The 23,087-nt window shown below is 36.2% G+C and overlaps 2 protein-coding genes and 3 long non-coding RNA genes across 5 annotated transcripts; 2 read left to right on the forward strand and 3 right to left on the reverse strand.

Annotated features, from left to right (window-relative positions):
- Positions 1-3,239: 3,239 nt before the first annotated feature.
- On the forward strand, positions 3,240-3,640 carry LOC149092463 (uncharacterized). Its single transcript, XR_016196190.1, has 2 exons — positions 3,240-3,394; positions 3,463-3,640. It is a non-coding gene; the product is annotated as an uncharacterized LOC149092463 (long non-coding RNA).
- A 2,043-nt stretch (positions 3,641-5,683) lies between these two features.
- LOC149092464 (uncharacterized) lies at positions 5,684-6,034 on the reverse strand. The gene is made up of 2 exons (XR_016197674.1): positions 5,961-6,034; positions 5,684-5,894 (listed from the first exon to the last, which is right to left on the reverse strand). It is a non-coding gene; the product is annotated as an uncharacterized LOC149092464 (long non-coding RNA).
- Positions 6,035-7,912: 1,878 nt separating this feature from the next.
- Positions 7,913-8,278, forward strand: LOC149092465 (uncharacterized). Its single transcript, XR_016196246.1, has 2 exons — positions 7,913-7,986; positions 8,053-8,278. It is a non-coding gene; the product is annotated as an uncharacterized LOC149092465 (long non-coding RNA).
- A 6,615-nt stretch (positions 8,279-14,893) lies between these two features.
- LOC108650799 (uncharacterized) lies at positions 14,894-20,083 on the reverse strand. Its single transcript, XM_030388787.2, has 9 exons — positions 19,669-20,083; positions 17,637-18,072; positions 17,381-17,562; positions 17,137-17,318; positions 16,687-17,070; positions 16,413-16,530; positions 16,057-16,216; positions 15,853-15,980; positions 14,894-15,114 (listed from the first exon to the last, which is right to left on the reverse strand). Exons 1-9 carry the CDS (start codon positions 19,712-19,714, stop codon positions 15,059-15,061), a joined length of 1,692 nt encoding a protein of 563 aa, XP_030244647.1. The 5' UTR covers positions 19,715-20,083; the 3' UTR covers positions 14,894-15,058.
- An 873-nt stretch (positions 20,084-20,956) lies between these two features.
- Positions 20,957-23,019, reverse strand: MED7 (mediator complex subunit 7). Its single transcript, XM_030390842.2, has 2 exons — positions 22,618-23,019; positions 20,957-22,559 (listed from the first exon to the last, which is right to left on the reverse strand). The coding sequence occupies exons 1-2, from the start codon at positions 22,945-22,947 to the stop codon at positions 22,227-22,229; spliced, it is 663 nt and encodes a 220-aa protein (XP_030246702.1). The 5' UTR covers positions 22,948-23,019; the 3' UTR covers positions 20,957-22,226.
- Between the last annotated feature and the right edge of the window lie 68 nt (positions 23,020-23,087).

The following is a 23,087-nucleotide window of genomic DNA, read 5'->3' on the forward strand; positions in this document are numbered from 1 at the left end:
TATCAGGAAAAGTAAAACTCCCAGAAATTGAAATTCCTTATTGGTACTGATCCAGATTCTTCGCTGTTCTTGCAGTCGACTCGAAAATTCAATTTATGTTTTTATATGATATCGTTTGGAGCAAGAGAAATTGTTACAAATACTGCTGCAAATGGTCAACAATTTAATTCCACATTCAAAATCAAAGGCCAAATTTACCACAAAGTCGGCTCATTGCTACCAATACCAAATGAACCTCATAATTTTGTACAAATTATTTTAAAATGTATACAAATTTTTTTCTTTATGGGTGCCGAGGGCTCCGAACACGTACTCGCCAATTGCGTGGATGCCCGTTGCAACTATAATCATCTCAATTCACCTTTTACAACGCGCATCGTCAGCGAGCTGGACGCTCTGCTAACTGAATTGTTGAAATTATTCAAATCACACATCCATATGCTACTACGTTATGCTATTGTCATAAATCCTGATATAGTGCTGCAAAGCATATACGTCGACTTAATGAACCTGTTGCTGACTACGTGACTGGAATCATGGTTGGTGATCGTACAGAAACAATTCTCTGCAGTTCATTGCTGATACCCATCGTTTATATGATATCCTCTCATTTTTATACCCTGAACCCCTTTGAAAATGGGAAAACAGGGTATAATGTTTTTGTGTAAAAGTATGTAACATGCAGAAGGAATCATCGCAGACCCCACAAAGTATATATATATTATATATTATATATATATATATACACGATGAGCTGAGTCGATATAGCCCTGTCCGTCTGTCCGTCCGTCCGTCCGTCCATCCGTCCGACTGTCCGTATGAACGCCGAGATCTCAGAAGATATAAGAGCTAGAGAGCTGAAATTTTTTGTGCATACTCGTGTATACCATACGCAGTACGAGTTTGCTTTATTTTTTCGATAACTCATCCGATAACTTTTTATCAAAAATAATCGAAAAATTGATTTTGTTTTTTGATCCTCATTGGAATACTATTAGACATAGAGACTTCAGATTTACTGTGTATATATATATGATGAATACAAACATTTTGTAATCAACAGATTTTGGATACCACGCTCTCTTCGCCCCCAATTTGCAAAAAACGTATTTCAAGTACTAGAGACTTGTGCTTTAGAATGTACACACATTTTGACCATATGATTACGCTCTGAAAATTTTATTAAGATTGCATGTCTACAAAAGTTATTCATCAAATAAATTCTCATACTATTGCCCACACTGCAGCGCAGCCCAAGCGCAGTCGCTGCTTACTGCGCAGTTAGCAGAGCGCGGGCGCGTGAGGGTGGATGCATGTGTATGTATGTGTGCGTGCATAAAAGAAGTGCAGAATGATAAGAATATCAGCTTGGAGGGTTCAGGGTATCTCCTAGTCGAGCAGTCTCGACTAGAGTCTTCTTACTTGTTTATTACTCCTCTAAGGGTTAAATTTCAAAAAACAACGATTGTTGCTAAAAGATTGCAAATCATGCAAATCTGTTGATACAGTTTGCGATACTACCAAAGCTGTAAATTACCCAGTAGAATTTTTGATTTCATTGGATTTACCAGGTATGCCACCGCACCACTTACAATTGAAAGTCGGATCTCCGGTAAAGTAGCTGCAAAATTTTGATGCTTACGCTCAAAAAATGAAATTACAAGGTATTTTTTGATATGCCACGTCCCTAAAGAGTCGTAACAATATCATTTGGGGAATCGATAAAGGAGGTTACTAATAACTTAACGATCCAAATTCGAAGCTTATAGCTTTTATACTTTAGGATATATAAACTTTTGCGGGTTTCCACGCCCCCGGCGAACATATGTAAATCCAACAAAGCTTTTTGGTCTTGAAAGGTCAGCCCGAGATATTTATCAAATTTGAGGTATCTAGCATCAAAAGTATATATACAATTTTCCCTTCAATTTTTATAGATCCATAACATTAGCTCACGTGAAATATTTTAACGGTGTAGCTTTAAAACTCTAGGACATACAGTTTTATCCGATTTGCCGCGCCCCCATAGGCGTAGATATATTCGCCATAGCTGATGATCGTGGGTGGTCGATGCGGATCTACATTCCAAATTTCAGATTTCTAGCTCTTCAACTAATGTGATTTCTGGCATATCGGAAAATGCATTTTCCGATTTGCCACGCCTGCTGATTGGGAAAATTTAACACTATAAATCGGAGATATACACGAGTATGTGCTTCAAATTTCAAGTCTCTAGCTTCGATAGCGCCGAAATCCACTGCGTTCATACGGACAGACGGGCGGACAGCATGTATATATATTACATACATACACATGCATCCGCAAGCACGTATAAAAACGCTCTCTGCTAACTGCGCAGTAAGCAGAGAATGCGCTTGGGCTGCGCTGAAGTGTGGGCAATATTATGAGAATTTATTTGTTGAGTAATTTAATTTCTGAACGTACCATCTTAATGAAACTTTCAGAACGTAATCATAATGTTCAAATGTATGTACATTCCAAAGCAAGTCTCTCCTTTTATAAAGGTGATGGTGAGGGGGTGAACATAGGGGTGGGGGATAGTGTAGGAGATATAAATAAATAACTAGCTTTCGATAAGGATTTTAATTGATAATAAAATATCGAGAGTAGTTGTCGATTTTTAGTGATAAACTCGATATGCGCGTGATATACATGGACCTAGGAAAACAAAATTCAAGTCTCTAGCTCTTATATCTTCTGAAATCAGCGCGTTCATACATACGGACGGACGGACGGACAGACAGACGGACAGGGCTAAATCGACTTAGCTTGTCGCCCTGATCAAGAATATAAATTTTTTTTTGTGGGGTCTGCCACGCCTCCTTCTTCCTGTTACATACGTTTAACAAAACCATTATACCCTGATTTCCCATTTTCAATGGGCTCAAGGTATAAGAAAAAACCGATATTACAATCATTTTAAGATTATATAACAACCAGCATATGGGCGCACGAACACTCTGCTTCTTGTACAAAGTGTCTGCATGCACACAGCTCTAAAAGTATTTAAATTATGTTTAAGAGACTAAGCTATTGTCAATTTTAGATTTTATCGATAAAAAAGGAAATCTGTTTTAACATTCAAATTAGCAAAATGAGATTTCTGATTTATATGAATATTGCTATTATTTTCTGGAAGTACAGTAAATGTGGTGTTCCACATGAATTAGTTCTAGTGAAAATAACTAATCTCTTTTGTTTAGGCCGTGTCAGACTAGAGGTCATGCGAATTTATTTTGTGAAATCGATACATTATGGATACGTGTAGTAATTTCGATTCGTTGCAGTCATGCTTTCAAAAAGGTATAAAATGGAAGGCCCAAGCCAGAATGATATCTTCGTTTTAAAGGAAGCTACAATCAACATGAAACTGGTAAGAAACCAGTTGGTTGTTTACTCACTTAAAAGTAACAATCTTATATTGGTTTCTCTTACTCACAGATTCTGCTCACTGCTGTGCTAGCTGTCTTAGCATCGAGCTGCTATGCTACTGCTGGTGGCCCTGACGATAACCCTAGGCAAGACCTACCACCACCACCAACACCATATAAATAAAATCTAGAACTGGTTTTCGAAATATAATGTATATTCAAATATACAAATCATAATGCAGAAACAACTTTTGAACTGGTCATATTATTTACTGTGGGTACTCACACTGGTTTTAAAAATTAGTTTTTAATTTGTCCAGCTTGAAACCGTAAGACTTTTTTTTTAAGAATAGCCGATTTGTACAAATCCTGAACTCATTTTAAAACTCCTATTCTCTAAATAAGACGATTCATTTTTTCAATTCACCCTAACAGAATTATATGTATGTCTTTGTTGTGACCATGGGGTTTGTAAAAAATTAGTGGTCAACTTAAACTATACATCAAGTGACCATTGGTCACCATTGGTCTGTTGGGTTGATCCAACAGAGATTTAAACAAGCAAGAGAACTCTAGTCAACAGTACTCGACCAGATACTACCGAACCGAATTGATAACAAGTAAGAAAGCTCTAGTCGAGACTGCTAGTCGGCCACATTAACGAAATCCTCTGAAACCTTCGAAGAATTGTTATTTTAGAATAATTCTTCGCGTCCTTCTGACGCACAGAAAAACATAAACACGCATTGGAAACCTACTATGGAAACTTAATGGCTTAATAATGAAACCTTCAGATCATGATAATAATCAGGTATTTCGGGAATAGCTCTCGTTTTTTAAAGAAACACTCGATATGCGCGTGGTATACCCTAAACCCATTGAAAATGGGAAATCAGGATATAATGGTTTTGTGTAAAGTATGTAACAGAAAGAAGGAATCATAGCAGACCTCAAAAAGTATATATATTCTTGATCAGCACGACGAGCTGGGTCGATTTAGCTTTGTCCACCTGGCTGTCCGTCCGTCTGTCCGTATGTCTGAACGCGTTGATTTCAGAAGATATAAGAGCTAGAGACTTGATTTTTTTTAAATGACCGTATATACGGATGTTGAGTTTAGCTTCAAAAATCGATAGCTATTCGCGATATATTATTATCGATTAAAAAAACTATCAATTAAGGCAGATGCCACTGCAGTGCACTGCTACAGTGCACTGTAGTTAATTGTGAATGATTTTTAATTTTTTCAAATTTTTCAATTATTGAATAGAATATGTAGATCATATGCTGAAAGTTTCATTAAATTCGGTTAAGTCAATCGACGTTAAAAAAATATAATATAATATAAATAAGATTTCGAAGAGTGAAATGTCGTCGTGATAAGCTGAGTGGCACTCGATCGAGAAGTAGTATCTAGTCGAGCATTTTCGACTAGAGTTTTCTTACTTGTTTTATCAGTCTTTATAGTATCATAGCATTAGCTCACGTTCAAACGTTTTAACGTTCTAGTTTAAAAACTGTAGGAGATACAGTTTTATCCTATTTGCCACGCCCCCAATGGGCGAAGATATAACCGTCATAGCACGTAATCTTGGGTGGTCGATGCGGATCTACATTCCAAATTTCAGCTTTCTATCTATTCAAGTAACATAATTTCTTTCATATTGGAAAATGAATTTTCTGATTTGCCACGCCCCTAGTTATAATTCGGAGTTATACACGCGTATGTGTTCCGAATTTGAAGTCTCTAGCTTCAATAGCGCCAAAAAATTGCGTTCATACGGACAGACGGGCGGACATTTCTCATTACACTTTCGTGAATGAGTCTAAAAAGCTCCCAAATCGTATTACTTTATCTTCTCTTCTGCCTTCTGCCAAAACAACAATGTACAATTATTTTGTTATATTAAATCTTATGGAATAAAACTAATTTCAATTATTTTGGGGCCATGCGGCGCATCTTGTAGGTTTTTCTTAGCTCTCGAAGCTGGGAATGGGATCGCGAATAATAGGGCAGGGTCGATCGCCTTACTATCTAAGGTCGACTTTCTCTGGGCAAGCTTACATTTGCTTATGCTCTCTCTCTTTCTTTTTCTTTTCGTCCTTTTCTCTTTCTTCCTTTTCTATTAAAGTGGCCGATGACAGTCGTTCAGCACGCGATTCCATTTAAAAAATATGAAATACGACGACCTAATGGCCGGATCCAGATCGTACACTGCCCAAACTTTCCTAATCACACACCATGCGAACACGTTACAATATACCAATATACAATAAACCAATTTATAGAATTAGTGTGAATATCCGCAATAAAAAATTGACCAGCTCAACTTATTTGCGCATTTTAATTACAATTATGAATACATTATATATCAAAAACCAGTTCTAGCTGTTACTAATTGGTTTGGGTACCCACGATCCGGCAGGGCCATCAACTACAACGTCAGTTGTATAAGCATGACAAGTTGATGCCAAAACAGTTAGCACAGCAGTGAGAAGTATCTGTGAGTAGAGGACACCAAAAGGAGATAAATATTTGCCAGAGAGTAAACATATTTTTCTCCTTACCAATTTCATGTTCATTGTAGCTTCCGTTAAAACGAAGATATCATTGGGCTTAAGCCTTCCATTTTATACCCTTTACGAAACGGCAACGAATCGATATAGTTACGCGTATACGTAATCTATCGATTTCACAAAATAATTTCTTTAAATTCGAATTATATTACATTTGCAATGGAATTAAGTCATGTGGAACATAACATGTTCATATTTGAATTTTTGTTAATTTCGATAATAGCAGGGGAAATGGGCGAGTGGTATTAGATTATAATTAATGCAGATCTAGATCAGTCTATAAAATAGCGTGGCACACGCTATCGAAAGCAAAGTATCGATTATGTACTCGTAAGTATCAAATGATGAGCATCGTACTCATAAAAATGTCGAGACAAACGCATCGATGGTTCATGGTATCGGGTATTTATAAATATATGGGCAAATATTTATTAAATAAGAATTAGATTTTCAATTTTTATTTTTTTATTTTTGGGTTATACAAGTTTTTTTCAATTACTTGTACAATGAAATCATTATCTTAAATATCACCCCCGGTGAAAATCGGCTCTGGTTTTTTGTAATGGTTGTCCCAGCTTTAGAGAATAAACGTTTAGAGATATCGCAGAAATTATGTTGTGCCAGGTTGTATAGTTTTGCACATACCATTTTCATGTCATTCCATTCATTAACAAGTAAGAAGACTCTAGTCGAGACTGCTCGACTAGGAGATACCCTGAACCCTCCAAGCTGATATTCTTATCATTCTGCACTTCTTTTATGCACGCACACATACATACACATGCATCCACCCTCACGCGCCCGCGCTCTGCTAACTGCGCAGTAAGCAGCGTCTGCGCTTGGGCTGCGCTACAGTGTGGGCAATAGTATGAGAATTTATTTGATGAATAACTTTTGTAGACATGCAATCTTAATAAAATTTTCAGAGCGTAATCATATGGTCAAAATGTGTGTACATTCTAAAGCACAAGTCTCTAGTACTTGAAATACGTTTTTTGCAAATTGGGGGCGAAAGGGGCGTGGTATCCAAAATCTGTTGATTACAAAATGTTTGTATTCATCATATATATATACGCAGTCAATCTGAAGTCTCTATGTCTAATAGTATTCCAATGAGGCTCAAAAAACAAAATCAATTTTTCGATTATTCTCGATAAAAAAGTTATCGGATGAGTTATCGAAAAAATAAATCAAACTCGTACTGCGTATGGTATACACGAGTATGCACAAAAAATTTCAGCTCTCTAGCTCTTATATCTTTTGAGATCTCGGCGTCCGTGCGTCCGTCCGTCTGTCCGTATGAACGCCGAGATCTCAGAAGATATAAGAGCTAGAAAGCTGCAATTTTTTGTGCATACTCGTGTATACCATGTTTGTATGGCACAACATAATTCCTGCGATATCTGTGCCCTCTAAACGTTTATTCTCTAAAGCTGGGACAACCATTACAAAAAACCAGAGCCGATTTTCACCGGGGGTGATATTTAAGATAATGATTTCATTGTACAAGTAATTGAAAAAAACTTGTATAACCCAAAAATAAAAAAATAAAAATTGAAAATCTAATTCTTATTTAATAAATATTTGCCCATATATTTATAAATACCCGATACCATGAACCATCGATGCGTTTGTCTCGACATTTTTATGAGTACGATGCTCATCATTTGATACTTACGAGTACATAATCGATACTTTGCTTTCGATAGCGTGTGCCACGCTATTTTATAGACTGATCTAGATCTGCATTAATTATAATCTAATACCACTCGCCCATTTCCCCTGCTATTATCGAAATTAACAAAAATTCAAATATGAACATGTTATGTTCCACATGACTTAATACCATTGCAAATGTAATATAATTCGAATTTAAAGAAATTATTTTGTGAAATCGATAGATTACGTATACGCGTAACTATATCGATTCGTTGCCGTTTCGTAAAGGGTATAAAATGGAAGGCTTAAGCCCAATGATATCTTCGTTTTAACGGAAGCTACAATGAACATGAAATTGGTAAGGAGAAAAATATGTTTACTCTCTGGCAAATATTTAACTCTTTTTGGTGTCCTCCACTCACAGATACTTCTCACTGCTGTGCTAACTGTTTTGGCATCATCTTGTCATGCTTATACAACTGACGTTGTAGTTGATGGCCCTGCCGGATCGTGGGTACCCAAACCAATTAGTAACAGCTAGAACTGGTTTTTGATATATAATGTATATTCAAATAGAGAATTCATAATTGTCATTAAAATGCGCAAATAAGTTGAGCTGGTCAATTTTTTATTGCGGATATTCACACTAATTCTATAAATTGGTTTATTGTATATTGGTATATTGTAACGTGTTCGCATGGTGTGTGATTAGGAAAGTTTGGGCAGTGTACGATCTGGATCCGGCCATTAGGTCGTCGTATTTCATATTTTTTAAATGGAATCGCGTGCTGAACGACTGTCATCGGCCACTTTAATAGAAAAGGAAGAAAGAGAAAAGGACGAAAAGAAAAAGAAAGAGAGAGAGCATAAGCAAATGTAAGCTTGCCCAGAGAAAGTCGACCTTAGATAGTAAGGCGATCGACCCTGCCCTATTATTCGCGATCCCATTCCCAGCTTCGAGAGCTAAGAAAAACCTACAAGATGCGCCGCATGGCCCCAAAATAATTGAAATTAGTTTTATTCCATAAGATTTAATATAACAAAATAATTGTACATTGTTGTTTTGGCAGAAGGCAGAAGAGAAGATAAAGTAATACGATTTGGGAGGTTTTTAGACTCATTCACGAAAGTGTAATGAGAAATGTCCGCCCGTCTGTCCGTATGAACGCAATTTTTTGGCGCTATTGAAGCTAGAGACTTCAAATTCGGAACACATACGCGTGTATAACTCCGAATTATAATTAGGGGCGTGGCAAATCAGAAAATTCATTTTCCAATATGAAAGAAATTATGTTACTTGAATAGATAGAAAGCTGAAATTTGGAATGTAGATCCGCATCGACCACCCAAGATTACGTGCTATGACGGTTATATCTTCGCCCATTGGGGGCGTGGCAAATAGGATAAAACTGTATCTCCTACAGTTTTTAAACTAGAACGTTAAAACGTTTGAACGTGAGCTAATGCTATGATACTATAAAGACTGATAAAACAAGTAAGAAAACTCTAGTCGAAAATGCTCGACTAGATACTACTTCTCGATCGAGTGCCACTCAGCTTATCACGACGACATTTCACTCTTCGAAATCTTATTTATATTATATTATATTTTTTTAACGTCGATTGACTTAACCGAATTTAATGAAACTACATATTCTATTCAATAATTGAAAAATTTGAAAAAATTAAAAATCATTCACAATTAACTACAGTGCACTGCAGTGGCATCTGCCTTAATTGATAGTTTTTTTAATCGATAATAATATATCGCGAATAGCTATCGATTTTTGAAGCTAAACTCAACATCCGTATATACGGTCATTTAAAAAAAAATCAAGTCTCTAGCTCTTATATATTCTGAAATCAACGCGTTCAGACATACGGACAGACGGACGGACAGCCAGGTGGACAAAGCTAAATCGACCCAGCTCGTCGTGCTGATCAAGAATATATATACTTTTTGAGGTCTGCTATGATTTCTTCTTTCTGTTACATACTTTACACAAAACCATTATATCCTGATTTCACATTTTCAATGGGTTTAGGGTATACCACGCGCATATCGAGTGTTTCTTTAAAAAACGAGAGCTATTCCCGAAATACCTGATTATTATCATGATCTGAAGGTTTCATTATTAAGCCATTAAGTTTCCATAGTAGGTTTCCAATGCGTGTTTATGTTTTTCTGTGCGTCAGAAGGACGCGAAGAATTATTCTAAAATAACAATTCTTCGAAGGTTTCAGAGGATTTCGTTAATGTGGCCGACTAGCAGTCTCGACTAGAGCTTTCTTACTTGTTATCAATTCGGTTCGGTAGTATCTGGTCGAGTACTGTTGACTAGAGTTCTCTTGCTTGTTTAAATGTCTGTTGGATCAACCCAACAGACCAATGGTGAATTTCTGAGATCTCGGCGTTCATACGGACAGACGGACGGACGGACGGACGGACAGACGGACAGGGCTATATCGACTCAGCTCATCGTGCTGATCAAGAATATATATACTTTGTGGGGTCTGCGATGAGTCCTTCTGCATGTTACATACTTTTACACAAAAACATTATACCCTGATTTCCCATTTTCAATGGATTCAGGGTATAAAAAACGGTCGCTTATTCAGTTTTCATTCAGTTTTGCAGCTTTGTACTTACCAGCAACGCACAGTGCTCACGAGTATATTGGTTTTGTGCAACGTCCATCTTGCTGTCCGTCCGTCTGCCCAACTGTGTAAAGAGGAAAGAATAAAATGTACTTCGCAATAACGCTTAAGGTTGTATGTGTGACTATGCGACTGCCGTTATTTCAATTCCATTCGTTTTTAATCGCTTGCGCGCGATCTTGGAATCGCAACACGTATCTTAGAGAAGCAGAAAAGATTTACAATAATCTGTATCAAATGTGGAGAAACTGAACACATTCAATCGGCCTGCCCTGGGGGATCATCAGCATCAGTTATAGAGTTATAAAAAAAACCTGTTGGTAATTTAATACAATCCGGTGAGATACGACTCACATTCTGTTTTGACGCTGGACTTGAGTGTGCAGACCTCATGCAATTCCATGCTGCTAGAAGTGCGGAGCAGCAACAAGTGACAACAAAGCGCTATAAAAGATTATGGCGTTACAAAATAAGTAAAGAGAACTTATCGGACGATAAATTTAAATCAATTAACTATAAGGTAAAAAAAAAAAATAGTTGGATTTATTAAGTAACATTTGAAGGTCAGTGCATTCGACCGATCACCTAAAAGACCAGGTCGAAAGCAATTAAATTATAACAATGCTGGTCCTCGATTAAAAAGAAAATTGGCTTCTGAGCTTGCTGCAGAGTATGATAACACGACGCTTCTTTGCATTAGTTTCGTCTAAAAAATTAACAGAAAAGGATGCAACATTTGTTTTGAAGTGGTAGCTGTAATGACGGCAACGCAGCAAGAAGAGCTTTTGGAAATGTTGAGTTGTTTTCTACCATTTAATATTTTAAGCAAAAAATCTTAAAAAACGTTTTTTTAATATTAATTGCTATCTCTTGCGAGCATGAACTCCGGGAAATTTAAAGATCTGTGTGAGAAAACATGAAAGGTTACTTTATTCTCAGGCCGGGGTCAGAGTCTCAGTCAATTTGTGTCAGTTCAATTTGTGTTTGTCATATTATATTTTAAATATAATATTTTTGCTATCCAATGCCATCAGCTATCCGATTTTGACGCGGTTTCTTTTATTAGATAAGAAAATAAAATTAAAAAATTCAACTTTTTTTTTGAAATTGTACTTTTTTAGACATTTATTTAAGGATTGTTGCATGTATGCAACAGATAGGCTTGTGGTGAAAATAATTGAAGTATTTCATAGTTCATTGTAAGAAGTAAAACCCAATATTTTCCAAAGTTAGTTTAATAATATTATTAATTAATTATATAACACATTTAAGTAAAAAAGTGGAGCGATTTCAATGTAAATGAAAATTTTTGAAACATTTATTTCTTTTGTTAAAGCAGATTGCTACGCCACATTTTTCGCACATTATCTGTGAAAAACCAGTGCAGTTTGGATATTTGCATCTGTTTCTGTTGTCAGTCCACGTTGGCCAATGCCCAACCTGACCTTGACGCACCATTTGATTTGGTACATGTTGAGTTGGACCTCTCTGCTTTTTTTTTCTGCAATTCATTTTCAACAGAATAACTTCGCTTTCCAGTTTCATTTTTCCAGTCTTTCCAGTCTATTTTTCTCAAAACCTCAGCGATGTCTAGCCGAAACTCTGATGAGCTTAAAAGTTTTTTTGTCGATGCATTTTCTTTTTGCACTCGTTTATACAACAAGCAGGTGAAAAAAAAACCCGGACTTGCCCACGTCTACTCCTTATCCAAATTTTATACCTTCCCATTATGCTGTCTATGAGATCAACGCCACCCATATATCTATTATATTCCCATGAAGTTAGGGAAATGTCCACTCCACCGTAGTCGGCAACGTATTCCACTGATGGACCTCGTGATTTTTTTTTAAGTTTATCTGCTCAATGGATTTATGGTTTGGAATTCGGTTTTTTCTTATTGTTCCCAAAGCTAGAATTCCTCCTTCCGCCAGGTACTTCAAAAGGGGTAAGGAGTTGAAATAATTATCAAAGTATAATCGATGATTCCGATGCGTGGGCATATCTCTAGCCAATCTGACGGCACAGTTTGATGCCGCACCCAAATCTGGCTCGTTTGGCCGTACTTTATTTTCATTTCCACTATCTATTTGGAATTTGTAACAGAAGCCTTAATTACCGCTAAGTACAAAAATCCTATAGCCCCATTTTTGAGACTTGTTGGGTCTGTACCTTTTCATGTGGTTCTTAGCCTTTGTTGAACATATCTGTTCATCAACACACAAAAATTGTTCCATAGGAACTTTTTTTAAATTTTTGTTTAGTTCATCTATTATTGGCCTGATTTTGAATAGCCGATCATGACAGGAGTGTGACAATGGCAGGACATTGTCATGGTGGTTAAAGTGAATGTGACGCCTAATCATCTCAAATGTTTTTTGCGACATAATATTCTGTATCGCTGGCACTCCAATTATAGCTGACCAATATTGAGTAATTCTTGGAAGACGCGAAATTGACATGTATAATATTAATCCAACAAACTGTCGAATATATAAGGACGTCAAATTGACATTTGCGTTAGGGTCTTTTTGCCGAATATAAAGATTTGTTTCGATTGTAATTTCATCAAACAGGTTTTTTGGAAAAAGATACCAAAAAAATTGGATTGGCTCTGATAGTTCCATTAGTTCCGGATGCAACATAGTACTCCCGAGAAACTGCAGTTGATTTTCGTTCAAAATTAAACTGCGTAGCAACTTTCATTTCAGATCAGGGTCATTACTGGTAACATTTGGTTTAGAATCATCCATGAGGTTTGAGTTTGAAACGTCTAAGGCATTACTCGGTGGATTTTGGTCATCGATGTCATCTTCATCCGTACTTCTTGCTTCTTTCTCATCTGGATAAAAATCGCTATCCTCATCAGCAGAAAAGTCAAGTTCATCCTCGCTATCTAAACTGTTAAAATAACTTTCAACCTGTGAAGGTTTTAAGCCTTTTCTTGTCATATTTCCTGCGATGTGCTATTTGTATATATGTAGTCTCAAAAAACACATACAACAGACCCAAGACAAGTTCTATGATATATAACAACATAAAACCAACATAAACACATAAAAACATATAATATAAACAGGAATACTCCATGTAGCATATACATATATGTACAACAAAATAAATTCGGCACAATATAACTTCGAATAGTTGTTTGATGTATTTCTGCAACATACCGATTTTTCGAATCTACACACAATACACAACAAGAAACATGAAAACTTGATAACCCACGCATTGGAAACATATTTACCTTTGTTATACCCTGAACCCATTGAAAATGGGAAATCAGGGTATAATGGTTTTGTTAAAATGTATGTAACAGGCAGAAGGAGGCGTGGCAGACCCCAAAAAGTATATATATTGTTGATCAGGGCGACGAGCTGATTTAGCCCTGTCCGTCTGTCTGTCCATCCGTCCGTCCGTCCGTCCGTCTGTCCGTAAGTTTGAACGCGTCGATTTCAGAAGATATAAGAGCTAGAGACTTCAACTTTTTTTTTAAATGTCCGTATATACAGCGCGCATATCGAGTTTATTACTAAAAAACGATAACTCATTGCGATACCTTTTATCGATAAAAAACCTTATCGAAGATCACTTCCAAAATTATATCTCCTACATCTTTTAAGCTAGAATCTCCAAATTTAAAATGTATATTAAGACGTATTTTAGACAATTTCGGTTTTTGTTAAAATTTACCGCCCACCCCTATATACACCCCCTGTATGTGTATGTGTGTGCATTTGTTTGTTCGTATGCGTGTGTGTGTGCATATGTTTGTTTGTATTCGTGTGTGTGTGTGGGTGTGGGCTAATTATTATGGAAATATCAGTTGCTTTTAGGGTTCAGGGGATCTCGTAGTCGAGCAGTCTCGACTAGAGCTTTCTTACTTGTTTTTCTTAAGTATTTCGTAAAGAAATATCTATATTTTTAATAAAATTTTGCAACACAATTTTATCAGCCCACACAACATTTGCTTCTCACAAAATTGGCGGGAAAGTGAACATATGTTTTACAAAACATCTAGAAGAGTGCCCAAAGCAAATTATATGTATATAAAATGCGTATGTTTCAGAAGTACAACAAAAAGCCACATTCGATTTTTTCGATTTGCATTGCGAAAAAATACATTTTAAAGGGTATGTTGCAGATATGCAACACGGCCATATAAGGGGTTAAGCGTTGTTGCGAAGTACATTTTATTCTTATCTCTTTACGTTCTTAACCTTGAAATATATAGATGACACTATGCTTATAATAGTGATAACACGATGTTTATAATATTGTGAAGACACGACATATACAAAATTTCAAGCCTCTATCTTTTCAGGGACAATTAATGTCAAAAATTCGGGCTTTTTACCCAAACGACAATATCAGCTGTCACGCTTGTGCGACAATGAAGCTTTTGATGCACCCGAATGTTTTTCAATGCAGTTCTATAATTTATCGAAATGATCTTGATTCACAAAATAATATTAGAGACGACTTGAGTAGCTATATTGAGTGAACAAATAAATGTATAGGTCTACAATTACATATATTACAAGATTAACATGTTATACATAGAAAACTAAGCACTAAGATAACTAACTAAGATATAAAACAATCACTTTTAAAATAACTGAAAGCAAAAAGCCTTCAAATATACAAATTTGTTCTCTATAAATACATGTTATAGGCCATGAGAAGAATGACTACTATTCTACATTATCTACACGATGTCCTAAGCAATATTTATTTGAATACTTAAAAGCTACAAAAAAGCTATTAACTATTTAAGCGAAAACCGCCTTCGTTGGATTGGGAATAAAAATAGACAGCACAGCAGCAACTGGAAATAAAAACAAAAAATAAACAATTTAGATATACATATAAAACACACTTTTTGTGCAATTTCTATCATATACAACGAACACAAAATATATATGTACATAAGTAATAGCAATTTATGTGCGCCTTTTATGCATACGATCACCCATTATTATTTTAGTGAATATTATAATAGTATAATATATATTATAATTGAAAAACAAGTAAGAAAGCTTTAGTCGAGACTGCTCAACTACGAAAACTCCTGAACCATTCGAAGAATTGATATTTTACATTTATTCTTCGAGTCTTTCTGCTTACACTAAAAAATACTGAAAAACATAGGGATGGGCTATGCTCATGAAACTTTCAGGTCGCTACGATAATATTCAAGTTCATGTACATATATGCCAAAGTACAAGTCTGTAATATTTGAAATACACCTTTTAGAAAGGTGATGGTCAGGGGTTGAATATAGGGGTGGGGGGTAAACTACAACAAAAAATCGAAATTATATAAATTACATATAAGTCTACATTTAACATTTTGAAGCTCTAGCTCTAAAAGTGTAGGAGATATAATTAAATAACTAGAGAATTTGAAAATTTTCCTACATATTCTATATCCGATTTTCCACTTAGTGCACGTAGACATATTAATAGACATATAAACTTCATCAATCTTTATAGAATCGTACCACTAGTGGGCGGATTAGAAAAATTTCAACAGTTTACTTTCGTGAATGAGTATAACAACTTACACAGCATGACAAATGCGACCATCACAAATGGCGGGATACAGCCGATCTGTATTAAGATCGGAAATAGTAGATTTCCAGACAGCGCGCCCAAGCGACCACACATCATGGCTATGGCCACCACCAAGGAGCTAGAAAAAGATATGAATTTTAATTTGTATTTGATCGCATATACACTAGAGTAATGCGGAATACGGCATATCTTACCGTAATTGAGTAGGAAAGAGCGAAACAACAGCGCCCAGAAGAGACGAGACAGCTATTCCGCCTACAGTGACATAGGCAGAGGATAGGGCAATTGTCATCACACTATTTACGGACCAATACAGGCCTATTCCGAGAATTCCGGAGATGAACAGACCGTAGGCTAAACGAAAGATAGATAGACAGATAATTATACGATATTTTATATGCAAATAAAAATATATACATGGATAAACAAAAGCACAGTATAGAGCTGATATTAGAATCATTTTACGCTTCTTCCAAAGAAAATGTATTTTCTACTTATATACTCATTTTCATTTCAATAAATGTTATTTTAATGTAAATATGCCACTTACTTAACATGCGTTTTGCACCTGCTAGACGTATGATAGCAGCAGCAAAGAAATAGCCACCAAATCCACACGCGGCGACGATGATGTTATTCAAATACATATCTATTGAAATATTTGGAGTCTTTAAAAGAGATAGAGATTAAATCGACGAAGAGAAAACAGACAAAGTCGGAGTGATGCAGCGAAATAAAAGATTAAATGATGAGGCTTGATAAGCGAATTATCTTAGCTCGAATCAGGACTGATTAAAACAGATAAGAAATGGTCACAGTCTCACCTCAGCACAAGCGCTTTGATAGTTCGTCAACGTTTCGGCTGTTCGATTTACGCTGTAATCGAGAATTGTACACATAGTGGCCGAAGCTTGGTCATCTGCATGTTCTTCCTGATAATCGGCCATGGAGGAGAACAGCTGCGGCAGCCAGAGTCGGATGGTGTTCATGCCCAGAAACATGCAGAACTGCATCGTGTAGCAGCGGAGCGAGAGGCTCAGCAGTGGCTTGTGGAACATGGGCTTGATCTGTTGCATGCCGGAGCGTAGGCTCTCCAGCAGGCTGCGCGACGATTTGGTTTTTGGAGCTTCTGGTTTCTCCTCTACGGTGTAAATAGCCTCGCCTTTGTGGGCAGCACGATTGGGTACCTCTAAGACAAGGGCCTTCACCTGGCATGCATACAACAATAAATTTCAATATACTTTTTATTTTTCGTTGTTGGAAATCGCACTCACAGGATAGTTCTCCTTTGGCTGGCCTGTATTGATCGCATAGATCTTTTGTAGCACCAGCAAAGCCTCCGTATTGCGACCCTGACCCATTAAATATCTCGGACTCTCGGGCATCAGACACATAATGAGGCCACTTATTAGACTGGGCAACCCGCAAATCAGCAAAAAGATTTGCCAGCTGTGAACTGAACGGAAATATACATAGTTTCGAGCTAGTCGAGCCTACTTATATTTATCTTCAACTTACTGTTTAGACTGCCAAAGAGCACAAAGTCCCAGGGCTGCGAAAATGTGGCCCAGGCCAACATTGGCAAGAACAAAATGGCAGCGCTCACAATCATGCCCACAATCAAGAGCACTTGAGATCGGTACTTGGGTCCGTGCATCTCTGACAGATAAGAGTAGAGCACAGCTGAGGGGCCGTTGACACTAAGTAGTGGCAGTTAGTTAGCTTAGTAAATTCCCAGCTAAGCAAATATTGTAGGTAGCGGCAGTTTACTTACATGAGTCCGCCAAAGAACTTGAACGTCACCAACATGACGAAATTTTGACTCAGCGCGCTACCAAATACGCAAATCGAGGTCAACAAATAGCCGTAGACGAGGACAATGCGGCGGCCCTTCGTGTCGGCCAAATAGCCCCAGGGTATGGCGGAAACGATCATACCCGCATATGCGCAGGCATTCAAAATACCCTTGTCGGTCAGCGTTAAATGCAGATGACACTCGGCTATAGGCAATATGTACGACATCGTCGTCGACTCAAACATATTCGCACAAGTCGCCGGTATCGCGATGATCAGCAGAATCAGATTGAAGCGGCCAAAGCCGGAAGATGTAATGGCCGTATCAAAGTCTGCGGGCTCGTCCTGTGGAGAGGAAGTTCTGGTTACCACTGTGCTCTTTGAATTGCCATCTATATCGTCATCCAAATCGATGTCTGAAAATTTTTTAATTGAATTAAAACTTGAAAGCAATCTATTTCTATTTGTACTTTCAAATGTTTTTATAGCAATGTTAGAAATAAAATGTAAAAATAATAAAGCAAAAAAACTTTTTAAAAACAAGTAAGAACGTTGCAGTCAGGCGTTACTAACTGCAGAATACTCATTCACACTTCATAAGCTACTTAGCTTAACTTAACTCTAACAACAAATATTGTAAATGAGAAAAATTTATAATCAATATTTCAAAGGTTCAAAATTTCAATTTCGATAAATGAATTTAAAAATATATATTAGATGAAATGAACATATTTACACTAAATGCCTAAGCTAAGTCCTAAATACTCACTTAAAAACCACTATGGTAACTATAAAATGTTTCAAAAATCCTAGGGCTAATATCTTCATTAGATAGTCCATTATGTTACTCTGTAAATTAACAAAACTAAAACAAGTAAAAGTGCTCCAGTCGAGACTGCTCGACTAGAAGATACCCTGAACCCTCCAATCGAGTATTCTAATAATTTAGCACTTCTTTTATGCACACATACATACACATGCATCCGCACGCATGTTTAAAAACGCGCTCTGCTAACTGCTCACGACTGCGCTTGGGCTGCGCTGAAGTGGAATGTGAATTTATTTGTTGAATAATTTCTTTTGTAGACATACAATCTTAATTAATCTTTTCAGATTACAAAATGTTTGTATTCATCGTATGTATATACACAGTTAATCTGAAGTCTCCAGGTCTAATAGTATTCAAACGAGGCTGAAAAAAACAAAATCAATTTTTATATAATTCCTGATAAAAAAGTTATCGGATGATTTATAATAATAATAATACAAACTTATGCTGCAGGTGGTGTACACGAATATGTATGCCAAATTTTAGCTCTTTAGTTTTTGTATCTTCTGAGATTGACGCACTCATACGGACGGACGGTCTGCAATGCTTCCATCCACCTGTTACATACTTTTTCACAAAAATAAAAACAAATTTACCCTGACTTCCTATTTTTTCAGGGTTTTTTGGGTTCAGGGTGTAAAAATAAGAAACAAAAGAATTCAAAATATTTGATTCCGTCCTTGCTGCTCAGAAAGTCGAACTCAAACCTAACATTTCACGCCTTAATACGATGCGCTTCGCTTCTAAGACGAAGTAGCAAAACTGTTGAAGCGCCATTTGGCGAATCTAAACTAAACACTGTTCATAATTTATTAAAGTCTATTAGCTAAACGGGATTTAATGAAATGAAACATATGATTTGAAATTTTTTTTAGTTGTCTTTATAAACCACTTTAACACTCAGTTTTTTAATTACAAAATTTTTCCATAGTATACAAAAAACGTATGCCGTATGCCGTCGTCGCTTTATTTTTCATCTACATACATATAATATATATTCTTTTATTATTCTTTATTTTTATTTTTATCTTTTTTCATACACAATTTTAAATATGATTCCGAATAATATTGTAAATTAAGTGAATAGTTTTACTAGCTCCTACGAGTATTATTTTTAAAAAGTTTTTTTTTTTTTTTTAGGATCTTTTTTTAATTTATATATCATTGTGTCACGAACTTTTACCTTCTTCTTTATCACGATTCACATTTTCAATATTTTTCTCGGCCATATTGTTCTACTGCCTAATGCCCTTTGCTCGATCAGGGAATGATAATTATTTTTTAAATGAAGTAATTTATGTTACAAGTCAATTGAAATGTCTCAGTCAATATGCACTATAGTATATTAATTTATCACAGATGTCTTTCTATTTCACTATTTCCGAGCACTTCCAGCTCTACGCGTTTTCTGCCAGCGAATGACGAAGTCTTCTGAATGGCACAGAGCTTTTATTACATCTTGACAAATTTAAAGATTCATTTCCAGATCATTAACACATTCTTATCAAAGATAACAAATCTTACACAAGCTTCTCATAAAGATTATGAATGGATTCAAATTGAAATAACCGTATTCGCTTATAATATTTCTCTAATGAATTATACAAGAATTGTTTTATTGTTAATACAAACCAGTCGACCCAATCGAGTCTATGCTTATATTTCTTTATTATGCAAAATAAAATTCTACTATATACATAGATATATCGAAGACCCCAGGAGGCAATATTTAAGTATAAGTTAGTTTTAAATTTATATTAACTCTGTTGTTTTTATAATATTAATATTTAAAATTATTAAGCAGACATTTTCATTATTTTGTCCCATGATACCTCAAATCGACTTCAAAGACGATTTTAGTCTATACCCTAATACACTGATATTCGTTTATCTATCTAGACTCGTATAGCCAGAAAATGCTTTGCCAGTCATGGGTTAAACACTTTTTGTAAGCATGTGGATCTGTAGGCAGATTTCTAGACATCTTCCAGTCCTCGTCATAGCCGAGACAATGTGTTGCTAATCAGCGACAGCCCACAAGTGATGATAAGCGAAAAGGTAGCAACCAAGATAGCATAAGTTAAATTATATTTGGGGGCAGGTAAATGCGTGATAAGCGTGTTGCCAGATGACTTAGCAGCTGTGAATGTTTAAACAATTACATACATGTAAATAATATATAATACCCCTAATAATAAAAGTAAATGCTTAAATAGGCATCACTTTCGTAGGTTGTAGGAGATACGTCATTTCGGCGTCATACATACGAAATCAGAGTATGGATCATATATGTATGTACATACAATATGGATCGCGCGTTAATTATTTAATTATATCTCGTTTCGAGAATGACTTTCAAATAGCAATACATATGCAGGTAATCTATCTAAATAAACTAATGCGTGTTTCTGCTATACAATATAAAATTGAAAAATGTATTGTGAACACGTAGAATTATCGTACAGTTTATATATACAGTCGAATCTCGATAATTCGTAATGGCAAGGGGACCGAATTTTTTATGAATTATAGAGGTTTTCGATTTACCGAGGTTTCCATTTAACGGGGTGTAAGAAATCAAAATAATAATAATAAAATTATTAACATTCAGTGCTTTTGCAAAAAACAAAGCTATTTCTTTTAAAATCTCTCCCCCAATGGAGATATTCTTCTGTCGATATTCTGCAAGCCACAAAAGTAAAGACTTTTCTACTTTTGGATATTCAGGTGGTTTTTGACGCTTTATTTGACTGCGTGCGGGTGTTCCCCTAATAAATTCCTTTCTATATAGAATTGAAGTTAATGTTGATGGACCTTTGCGACAACAATTTTTTTTTTGCTCCATTATCAATAGCTGCAATTATCTTGTTATTGAGAAATTGATAGTGTTTTATGAGAACGGTTGCTTGCCATTTTTACGACTGCACGCTTCAAATAAAATGAGCAAACTAATGTAAATCCAATAGAGAGAACATTTCGCACATGAAGCGACATAAAGGCGCTATGCATAATAGTCTGCGAGATCTACATATGTTTTTGTTATTTTCTTTTGTTAATGGAAACATTTTGTTAATTTTTTTCACTTACTTTCACTTACTTACTATTTTCATTAAAGTTTTTTTTTTTTAAATTCATATTCTTACTGTTTTTATTTCGCTTCTAAGCAAAAAATTAAAAAAATTTTCCTGTGTGTAAACACTTTCTTGCCAAACTGTATGTATGTATGTAAGGCTGCAAACATAGTGCGCGCTGAGACGAAGACGAAGATGAAGACAAAGCTGAAGACAAGACAAGTTGCAAAAAAAATTCGTTGTCCAAAAAGCAGCGGTTAAAGCTTGCGTTTCGTCTTCATCTTCGTCTCAGTGCGCATTGTTTGCAGCCTAACGCTAGTTTAACTGAAAAATCAAGAATTACGAATTACAAGAGATTACGAAACGAAATTACGAATTATAAGAGGTTTCGAAACGATTCATAAGAGGCAAGATCATGGCCGAGTAGGCAGAAAAATTACGAATTAACGAGGGGACCAAAATGTATGGGATTTTTACGAATTAAAGTTTTTTCAAGGGACCACCAATTTCTTACGAATTATTGAGGTTTTCGATTTAGCGGGGTACGAATTATGGAGACTCGACTATATCTATGTATACATATATTTCAGTTTAGCCTAGGCATACATATGTTACTAAAAATGTGTCTCCGCTGCATTTGGGTAAAATTTCGCTTATTCCAGTCAATCTATCAGTCAATGGAATCCACCAATTTGCACATCATGCGATCATGCTGATAGCTAGGATCATTTTTGGCTGCAACATTCGATTCTAGGGGATCAACTTCCATTTTGATCTTCGCTCCACCATGCTCATCGTCATCGTAAAGTGTTGGCAGTGCTGCGAAAGCACTATTAACAATATCACGTACACGCTCCAGATGTTTCTGGAAACGTGTAGCTGTTTCTACCCGCTGCCTCTTCTGCATTTCCATCATCACGCGTAGCGTCTCGCGCGCTTGATGCGGACGGAACTCATTCAAAAGGTGGTGCATATTGACAAAGAGCAGACTAATGTCATCAATCTGTAATTTTATAATACATATGTATTATTGTTTCAATTAACATTGTCGAACTGCTCACTTTCTCTGTGCGCCTTGGGCTATCGGGGTTTAGTATCAAAAAGTCAATTAGATCCAAGAAGTTAACGAGCAGCGAGTGATTCAGTTTCTTGAGCTCCTTGCGGCGATCGAAGTGTATGGGTATTAGACGCTTGATGTTTTGCGACTCTAGTGAGCGTATCATCTCGTCGTTGTTGTACTGAATTCCAAACATACTGTAAACTTCATGCTGCGACGGTGGTGGTGGAGGACGCGGTGCTCGATTTCTCCTAATGTTTTCATCTGTATAGTTGCTGATGTAACGCTCCGGTGGCATGGGTAAACTAGACACCTGAGTTTCAGCGGCGGACATCTTAAGTTTTTAGTTTAACAGCCGGTTTGCACTTTTTGCGATCTTTTAACTTGGTAAACCACAAAATAATACAGCCAGTGTGACCGTTAGACAAAATTATAAAAATACCAAAAGAATGAAACAAAAATACTAGTTGGCAA

Source organism: Drosophila navojoa, chromosome 2 (genome assembly GCF_054131105.1).
Source record: "Drosophila navojoa isolate 15081-1374.11 chromosome 2, UAZ_NAV_1.0, whole genome shotgun sequence".
Classification (NCBI taxonomy): Eukaryota; Metazoa; Arthropoda; class Insecta; order Diptera; family Drosophilidae; genus Drosophila; species Drosophila navojoa.

Bases quoted from the DNA above. Each gene is read 5' to 3' on its own strand.
- LOC108650799 (XM_030388787.2), bottom strand. From the start codon at position 19,714: ATGGCCGAGAAAAATATTGAAAATGTGAATCGTGATAAAGAAGAAG. The intron at 18,073-19,668 runs GTAAAAGTTCGT...AAAAATTTTCAG, and splicing joins GAATCGTGATAAAGAAGAAG to ACATCGATTTGGATGACGAT. The intron at 16,217-16,412 runs GTAAGTGGCATA...TCTTTCGTTTAG, and splicing joins AGGTGCAAAACGCATGTTAA to CCTACGGTCTGTTCATCTCC.
- MED7 (XM_030390842.2), bottom strand. From the start codon at position 22,947: ATGTCCGCCGCTGAAACTCAGGTGTCTAGTTTACCCATGCCACCGGAG. The intron at 22,560-22,617 runs GTGAGCAGTTCG...ATAAAATTACAG, and splicing joins GCCCAAGGCGCACAGAGAAA to ATTGATGACATTAGTCTGCT.